The sequence below is a fragment of the Bos indicus genome, chromosome 29 (assembly GCF_029378745.1).
Source record: "Bos indicus isolate NIAB-ARS_2022 breed Sahiwal x Tharparkar chromosome 29, NIAB-ARS_B.indTharparkar_mat_pri_1.0, whole genome shotgun sequence".
NCBI classification, from domain to species: Eukaryota; Metazoa; Chordata; class Mammalia; order Artiodactyla; family Bovidae; genus Bos; species Bos indicus.
Genome location: NC_091788.1, coordinates 39,477,834 through 39,487,537, shown reverse-complemented (window position 1 = coordinate 39,487,537; position 9,704 = coordinate 39,477,834). Strand labels below are relative to the sequence as shown.

General features: G+C 46.3%; 1 protein-coding gene across 1 annotated transcript; it reads left to right on the top strand.

Annotated features, from left to right (window-relative positions):
* The first annotated feature begins 450 nt into the window (after positions 1 to 450).
* Positions 451 to 9,273, top strand: LOC139180671 (pregnancy-associated glycoprotein 1-like). Its single transcript, XM_070782784.1, has 9 exons — positions 451 to 503; positions 1,569 to 1,719; positions 2,679 to 2,796; positions 2,895 to 3,013; positions 4,182 to 4,375; positions 5,296 to 5,412; positions 7,094 to 7,235; positions 7,323 to 7,421; positions 9,124 to 9,273. Exons 1-9 carry the CDS (start codon positions 451 to 453, stop codon positions 9,271 to 9,273), a joined length of 1,143 nt encoding a protein of 380 aa, XP_070638885.1.
* The last annotated feature ends 431 nt before the right edge of the window (positions 9,274 to 9,704 follow it).

The window sequence follows — 9,704 nt, the reverse complement described above, 5'->3', positions numbered from 1 at the left end:
TTTGACAACTTATCCTCCTAGCAATCTCATCTCCAATGAAGATAGGAATGTATATCTCATGAAGTGGCTAGGAAGATGACCTGAAACCACGAATGTCAAGCATAGCCCCTAGTATCCATTTTCATGATGTTCTTACCCGTTTTTTCCTCCAAGTAGGCAAGGTTCTCTGTCTTCTTAGATGTCCATGCAGATCAGTCTGATTTTCCATCCAAGCTTCAAGGAAGAGATTACAGTTCAATTCTCTGTATTCTGAGAAGCTTCAAAGGCCACTCGCGAAGGACACTGATGAAGGTAAAGATTTTATCGAGACCTTTGTGGGTTTTTTAGATCTTTTAGTGGCCTACAGGGGAAAACTAGGGTAGGTCAGAGCATATATAACTAGGGGCTCCTGGTCACCACTACATGCTAAGAACCAAAACTTCCCTGAGTACCTGGAGCCAGGAAAGAAGCATGAAGTGGCTTGTGCTCCTCTGGCTAGTGGCCTTCTCAGAGTGTATAGTCAAGTAAGTATGGGGACTGTAAGCCACATCATGTTCCTTTCTCGGATTTTTCTTTTCACCTGATTATTCCACCCATCAGGTTTAGAAGGCAACAGAATATTTCCCTAAATCTTTATTATTGATAAGTAACTTGCTCTAGGAACTGTAGATGCCAAGGTCTTATGTCGATATGCATGGCTGCACAATTCTTGGGGTCCAGTCATGTCGTGACCTATTGAAAATGCAACTCCTTGCAACTGTTCAGTGCACAGTCTATGCAGATGTCGATGTGGTCCTGTGGAATAGCACTTTTCTACATTTTATTCAACATGTCCTCTTTTTTCCCTGTCTACTTAAGTGTGTATATGTCTATGTCTACATCTCTGTATCACTGTCATTTATCTCTCCATCTCTTTGGAAGGCACTGGGAGTGTATTTCTCTCTGTGTTGTTTTCTTTTAATTTTTCATTTGACACATCCTTCCTTCTCAAGTCTCTGAATTTCCCTTACTTGTTCCCTATATCTTGGATTCTTTTTTCAGCTCTCACTTCTCTTTCAAAGTGGAGAAAGATACATTGTTTTATATACACTGTTTTATGTCTGACAAGCAGTGTGACCACAGTCAACTCAGAAACCTTTTGCATTTCAAATTGCTCCCTTGTAAAAGAGGATAAGAGTCCCCCTTCTACCTCCTTCCCTGAGGTTCTATGAGAAGGATAGTGTGGGATGGCAACAGCAATGCTAATGACTTTCATGTTGAGACTTCTTATTTATCAGGTACCTTATATCCATCACTTCACTTATCCCCAAGATATTCTTTTTTGGAGGGTTTGTATTGTTACATTCCACCATTTTACTGAAGGGGAAACTGAGACACCACACAGTCATATGGCTTATCCAAGATTGCAGAACAGAGCCTGTATTCAAAGTGATGTCTTTGCCATGGTATATGCATAAAATTTTGATAATAATGTGCCTCATAAAAATGATTAGAAAATACAGAGGGTCATTACAATGACAATTATACCTTAACACTGACAGCTAATTGTAGCATCCTCTTTGTTTTCTTTGTCAAATGTTCCATGAAAGAATACCTCTAAGGCAAGTGAAGACCATGAGAAAAACCCTCAGTGGAAAAAACACGCTGAACAATTTCTTGAAGGAACATACTTACAGTCTGTCCCAGATTTCTTCTCGTGGTTCAAATCTAACTATTCACCCACTGAGAAACATCATGGATGTGAGTATTTTGGGGGGATGGTGCTCCATAGAGCTCCCTGGTGCTCTAGCCTAGCACCGAGGCTCATCTGGAGGTGCCTGGTGGGATGTTGGGGTTGGGGTTCCTGCAGGAGGCAGACACACTGGAAAACAGGGACCCCACCCAGAGGAGAAGTTACTCTCATTCTCAACTGTTGGTCTTGGTGACTGGGCCCGGCAATTACCAGGTGGCAGGTAAACTCCCTTTCTGTGTCAAAGATGTGTCATTACTTTGAGGGCGATTGTTCCTTAGGAACTGTGTGAGCCACTCAGTTACAGATGAAGAGTGAGCCATCACTGATCAAAAGGTAGAACCAACTGCAAAGCAACTGTGACTCCCCCGGCAGAGGAATTTAGTTTCCACAGATGCAAGAACCACAGCAGTAAAAAGTTACTGAACTTGTATTCCGTGTAAGGCCATAAGAATCTAACACTGTGGTTACTGTTTTTAGATTAGACAAAGGGCTTATTTTGTCTTCAAGAATGCCCATGCCAGCCTGAGAGATAGGCAAAGGGTATATACATGTCGAGTGAAAGGGTCACCTGTGTGGGGTTGATTGGATGTGGTCTGATAGAGGGAGTGGCAGGGGTTGATCCAGAATGACCTCCTGGAGAAGGGATTGAAGGGACTACAGACCTTCTCAAGTGAAGGTACCAGGACTTCCCTGGGTGTCCAGTGGTCCTGGAGGCCCAGTGATTATGCCTCTGTGCTTCCAATGCAGGCGATACCACTTCAATGCCTGGTCATAGAATCAATATACTGCATACAATACAGCACAGGAAAAATATATCAAATGCAGACATCTCTGTGACCAAAGTCTGTGAGCTGCACGGTGGTTAGAAAGTGATCTCAAGAGATATGTGACACCCCGAGGGAGGCAGTAGTGTGGGAATAGAGGGTAGCCAGTTCTGCACTAACCCACTCCCTCCTTTTCACTGTAGATGCTCTACGTGGGTAACATCACCATTGGAACACCCCCTCAGGAATTCCAGGTTGTCTTTGACACAGGCTCATCTGACTTGTGGGTGCCCTCCGTCTTTTGCCAAAGTCTAGCCTGTGGTGAGTACAGACACCCCCTACCCGGACCATCCTTCACTTGCCCTGTTCCCCTGTTTCCACCCTTGGCACCTGATGACACTCATCTCTTGTGTCTGCAGCTACAAAGGTTATGTTCATACATCTTTATTCTTCCACCTTCCGGCATACCCAAAAGGTCTTCAACATCAAGTACAATACTGGAAGGATGAAAGGACTTCTTGTTTATGACACTGTTCGGGTAACAAATGCTGAGTCTGGACTGGCTATGGAGTGACCCCTGCTTGCAAAACAGATGTAGGACCCTTCTTAGCCTAACTCCCATAGATATTGGCCATCTTACCCACAGGACCCTGCATCTGGGGAGACAGTGCCTGTGGTGACACATGAGCAGATTAGCTAACCCAGAGGGTGACTTGAAGTGTAGACTTGTAGCTCCTCTGCCCATGAGCAGTTCAAGTCATTTTGCTGGGGGCGAGAAAATGGGAAAAAAACACCCAATTTTATATTCACAGACTGTTCCAGGCACTTTCAGCTGATAATTGGCTTAATCCTGCAACAACCTCACACAGCAGTTACTCTGATTAGCTCATGAGACATATGAGGAAACTGACGTGCAGACAGAAAGGGCCTTGCTGAGGGCACACATGTGGTAAAAGGTGGAGTTAGCCTGGCTTTTCAGGACTGAAGTTGCTGTGGGGTGTTTGGGGACAGGATAAAACTGATCTGGGGACCTGGGGGCAGTCAAGGGCTTCAGGTATCCATAGTGCGAAACTGGAGGCCTGAGAAGTCAAGGGGCCTGATAAATGAGTTGTCACTCTAGAGGATCCTTGAGAGTCTAATTAACCTATGGCCTGCCTCCCCCAAATTATTTGAGTAGTTCTGCTCTCTCACTTTCTCTCTCATACACACTCACACAAATACACACATATCCCCAAAGGTGAATTCCCCAGGCAGTAATTTCATAGAACCCTGCAAGTAAGATTGTGTTTTCGGCTTCTGTCTTCCTGGACAGATGCAGAATCCACAGTACCTTACAGAGAATGCAGTCCATTCTTGTCATTAGGTCACAGTGATGCCAAAGAGAAGGCTATCCTTTTCTCCACTCAGTTTGCCATAAGGTGGCAGCAATGGGTCCTGGCCTGACTTGGTTGCCACACCTGTACAGAAGCCACGAGGCCAATTTGACTCACTCAGGTGGTGTTTTTCAGAGGGGCAGATGTTTTAAAATTCACAGCCTCTCTCAAGTGGAACCCAAATTCCCCTCCCAGCTTGGTCTAATCATCTGAGGGCCACTGAAGACAGAGCCCAGCCTCAATTCTTCTCTGAGGATCTAATGGCAATGTACCCTAGCCCAGTCCTAGCCCATTTCACGTATCTGTAAATGGGAACACTCTTCTCTCCCATAGATTGGGGACCTTGTAAGTACTGACCAGCCATTCTGTATAAGCCTGGCAGAAGTTGGGTTTGACGGTATACCTTTTGATGGTGTCTTGGGCTTGAACTATCCGAACATGTCCTTCTCTGGAGCCATCCCCATCTTTGACAACCTGAAGAATGAAGGTGCCATTTCTGAGCCTGTTTTTGCCTTCTACTTGAGCAAGTAAGTCTGAGATAGACAATCACTTTATCCAAATTAGCTGTAAGATGCTTTCAGTTGCATGAAAATTGTAGAACAATTGATAAAGAAGTATCCTGAGAGATAATCTAACCCAGGATAACTATGGTCCAAGGGCCTTATCTGGCTTCACCAGTGGCTTTTATAAATAATGTTTTATTAGAACACACCCTGATCCTGGGCTCAAGATCAGTAAATTGGTCTCCTGGGGTGAGTGAGGAGGAAGGCTAATGGAAGGCAACAGGAAGCATGTTGAATAAAAAGCATTAGGATTTTCTTATGTATTTGATAAGGAAGTAAGGAGAAGGATGGTGGATATCTTTCCTTCCTCATTAGCATTTCACTGGGAGCCCAGGACCAGCTACCCAATTTGCAGGTTCCAGTGAAAAACGAAAGTGTGGGACACAAAACTCTGGAAACCTTGTTCAAGAAATATTAGGCATTTCAAGACAGGGAGAGCAGAGGTGGGGTCCCTTCTGAGTATGGGGCCCTTTGGACAGTAGAGGTCACAGGCTAGTGGAGCCAACTCTTAGTGACCTGAACCCACACCCTTAGAACTCCCAGGCCTTGATTTTCCTGAAAAATGACAAGGTGGATAAGGCAAAAGCCAAAAGCTTCAGCACCGTGTCCTCTGAGGGTGTTTGAGCACTCAGGTCCCTGGAGGTTCAGGGTGTCTTTAGAAGACATAGTGGGTGGAGCCCAACCAAGTGATTCAGCTTCTAACCTCCTCTGTGCCACTCACTAACCACTTACAGACCTCAGTCTGGATCTCAGTCGCTCCCAGACACTATTTCTGCATCTCTACGTGGGGACCTTATTAGGGCTTTGATGGGTGGACAAGCACAGCTCTCAGACAGTGCTGTTTTTACTGTCCTCCAAGGATCCCCCCTCACTTCTCTCTACAGAGACAAGCGGGAGGGCAGTGTGGTGATGTTTGGTGGGGTGGACCACCGCTACTACAAGGGAGAGCTCAACTGGGTGCCATTGATCCAAGCGGGCGGCTGGACTGTACACGTGGACCGGTAAGCCTCTTCCTCTGAGGGTCAGCCCAAGTGATGCTCCCGCTACTGTACATGGACACAGGCAGACACACACAAATGCATTCTCAGACACACAGTCACACAGACTATACACTACCCACAATGACTCAGACAGACACACAGACACATGGAAACACATAAGCAGACACATATAAACATACACAGAGGCACATATAAACATGCATAGGTAGTCAGAGACACACAAGCACACACAGAGACACATACAAACACACATACAAATAAACACACAAGCACACAGATACACAAACAATCCATGGGTTCAGAATCCCCAGGCCTTCTGAGCATGGCTCTGACCAGGGTCCTAAAAGGGTACAGAGAGGTCTGTGCAGCTGGGAGAGAGCTGCATCCACTGCCCTTTGAGGTGGGGAGCATGGTTAGAGGACTCTACATTGTGGTGAACAGACGATCAGGGAGTATTTTAGCAGCCTGAACAGAGTTATGATAAGATGACCAACAGTCCAGGGCTACCTTGGACATAGGAAGTTCTCAGTACAGATAAACGTCTGTTTAAGAACAGGGAAAGTTCTGAGCAAATGGGGAAAACTGGTCTCCTTAGGGAGCAGCTACCTAGCACTGGAGAGAGGTTGGCTGCAGTCTTAAGACGTGAAAGCAACTAATAAAAAAGACACCCCATGTACCTGGGCATACAGTGGGGGGGTCTATAAGAGAATCAGGAAGGTGGGATCCAGGAGTGACCTGAGGACAAGAGGCATAATTGATTGGATTCTGTGTGAGAGAGCATAGGACAAATGCTGACCTGTCCTTTGGAGTTTCTGTGGGCTACTTATATATTTCCTGGTCAGGGTCTCAGGGTCTGAGCTGGTTGTTGGAGCAGTGCTTGGAGACACCCTCTCCCAGAGGAGCCCCTTTCTCCCCCTACTATGAGAATCTGCTGCCCCGGTGAATCTTCATCTTCACTCTGTGTGCTACCCGTTATTTGTTCCCCACCAGGTACAGCTCTCTGGATGTTTCTTATTGTTTTCTCAGTCTTCATTCAGTCATTGAACAGACAAGCATTGGCATCCACTGTGTGCCAGGCACTTTAGGGAGGCAAGGAGACTAAAACTTGCCCTCACATCTAAGAAGGCAGATGTACATGAAGTGACTCACCCACATAGTGAATTGTGCCTTTTGTACATGCTAGACATGAGGAGGAGGAGGCAATGGCAACCCACTCCAGTACTCTTGCCTGGAAAATTCCAGGGATGGTGGAGCCTGGTGGGCTGTTGTCTATGGGGTCGCACAGAGTCAGACACGACTGAAGTGAGTTAGCAGCGGCAGCAGCAGCAGCAGCAGACATGAGGAAGGGTCTACAGAGAGTGACCAAGACAGGAGACTTATAAACATGGGGGAAAGACTTCCCCAAAACAATACAATTAAGGTGGAATCCAGAAGATGAGAAGAAATTTGCTAGTCAAAGTGGAGTGGAGTCTTCTAGGAAGGAAGACCAGTCTGTGTTAAGGTGCAAAATATCCTGGTGTATTCAAGTACTGCATTCGAGGATGTCATGAAAGGTGCTGTGTTGAGAGCAAGGGAAAAGAGGGCAAGAGACAAAGGGCTGTTTAGGAGACAGTCAGGAAGGGGTCAGCTCTGGTGAGACTCAGATTGATCTTGATGCCTGCTTTCTTCCACTCTCTCTCAGCATCTCCATGAAAAGAAAGATTATTGCTTGTTCTGGAGGCTGCGAGGCCCTTGTGGACACCGGAACAGCACTGATCAAAGGCCCAAGAAGACTGGTCAATAACATACAGAAGCTCATCGGCACCACGCCACGGGGTTCCAAGGTGAAGGGTCATGTCTCAGGTTCACTCCCAGTCTCCACACACAACAAGGATCTCCAGGGCCAAACTCTCTCCCTCTCTCTCTAACAGCACTACGTTTCATGTTCTGTGGTCAATACCCTGCCCTCTATTATCTTCACCATCAACGGCATCAACTACCCGGTGCCAGCACGAGCCTACATCCTCAAGGTGAGGGGACAACACTGAGCGGTGTTCTTAAATTGGGGCTTGCAGCAACCCACGGGCTGCTGTTGGGAGGAGCGCGCCCTCTACTGGCCATCTCACACCATTGCAGATGCTGATGAGACCTGTGGCTGGGTCAATGACTGCCAGAAAACCAACCATTTGAGATTAAAGGGCCGTCTGGGACACTTATCTTCATGAAACAAATATGGAGACGCCACACCATGCTGGCATTGTGGGAGTCACAAGGGGGGACACTAAGGTCCTCAGTCCTCAAAGAGCTTCAATTCAATCTGAACCCTTAGCTGTATGAACATGGAAGTCAGCTCTAGCGGTCCCTGAAATAGGCCATCTTACAAGGAGAATGGCTGGGGGCATTCCCAGTGTGATGTCCCAGCATAAGTTAACAGTCTGCCTTCCCTTCTCAAGTTTTTTTCTGGTTTGGATGATAAATTACATGGTCAGCTTAGTACTCGGCTGCATCTTCCCCTTGCTCTGGCCAGGTGCCTCCTTTGTGAGTTGGGATACCCGACCCCTCTGTGGGGAGGTTGGATACTAAGGTGAATACTGGGTGCACAGTGACTGCTCAGCCCCGGCACAGGGTGGAGGCTTCATGTCAGCTCCCTGCGGGAGTTCAGAGCAGGCTGATGGGCTCAAAGAAGGCTTTGAGGAAGAGAGGGAATTTCAGGAATTCTAAAGCACAAACTCATTGAGCCATATGCAGGTTTGCTTGGTTCAAGGCAAAACTGCACTGCATTCCATGTAAATGGCATCTCAAGGTGGTCTGCACTGGAGCACTGGGGCCTTACTAAGGGTGATAAAGGCTACAGGTTGACCAGTGGGGAAGGGGAACCAGAGTACGTTACCCAACCAAGCCTGGAGTGGCCAAGGAGGGTGAGTGAGGACCAAAGGAGGCTTTGTAGAGTTCCTGAGTTAAGTCTTCAGGAACGTGTTGTGGGCACTGATCTATTTAAGATGGATGACCAATAACGAGTTACTGTGTAGCACAGGGAACTCCCCTCAGTTATATGACAGCCTGGATGGGAGGGGTATCTTTGGGACCAGGATGCATGGATACATATGGCTGAGTCCCTTTACTGTCCACCTGAAACTCAGAACATTGTTAATCAGCTATACTCCAATACAAAATAAAGTTTTATTTTTTAATAAAGTATGGATTGTGGGCACACAGGAGGAGAACCAGCATTCTCTACAGAGAAAACAAGGAGCAGGAGTCATAAGGAAGGAAACAGGGAGTGAGGAGAACTATGGACACACTTGTTCTTTTCTAAAAAATTATATTGAAGTGTGGCTGATCTTCAGTTTTGCATTAAATTCTGCTGCATTGCAATGTGATACAGATAAAAAGTGTGCTATACACATAAAAATATTTTTTTCTTATTCTTTTTCATGTGGTTTATCACTGAATATTGAATATAATTCCTTATGCTCTACAGTAGGACTTTGTTATTTTTTATTCCTCTGTTTCCCCAACTCCAAGTCTTCTACTCACCACACACTTCCTCATGGCAACCTCATGTCTTGGCCCTCTTTGGTTTTGGTTGAACTCTCAAATCCTCTGCTGCTGAGAAAACCCCTTGATACTTACCAAAAGAGGGAAATAAAACAAATTGTTCTGGTTCTGGGTATTGGGGGGAGGCACCGGTAAGGGCTCATGCTGACTGGAGTGTGTCTCTGACTCCCCCAGGATTCTGAAAGCCACTGCTATACCGCCTTTAAAGAGAACACAGTGAGGACGTCTAGAGAGACCTGGATCCTGGGTGACGTCTTCCTGAGGCTGTATTTCTCAGTCTTTGATCGAGGAAATGACAGGATTGGCCTGGCACGGGCAGTGTAAATGCTGGGAGTGGTTCAGGAATCAGTAAGGCCTCTCCTAACATACACTCACTCACCCTTTGAGCACTCCTTCCCAGGATGCAGGTGAACTGTATTTGGTGGTCTGCACACCCTATTCTCAGTAAAGAATAAAGGGTTTCACTCATAATGGTGCTGAAACAAATTGGTGTGTCTGTTTGTGTCTGGCAGGTATACAATGATCAGGAAGGTTCTAGAACCAAGTCTGAATCAAAATTGAGAGGAGCCCTACTCCAACTGGCTTCAAGGAAAAGGGAGACTTATTTAAATGATTCTGGGAATCCAGGACACAAGAATCGGAGCAAATACAAAGATTTCAGTGACTGGACCCAAGAAATCAGAAGTCATCAATTGTCTCTCACTCTCGCTCTTTCCCTTCACACTTCTTTGATGGTCTTAGCCTGGCAACTTTCT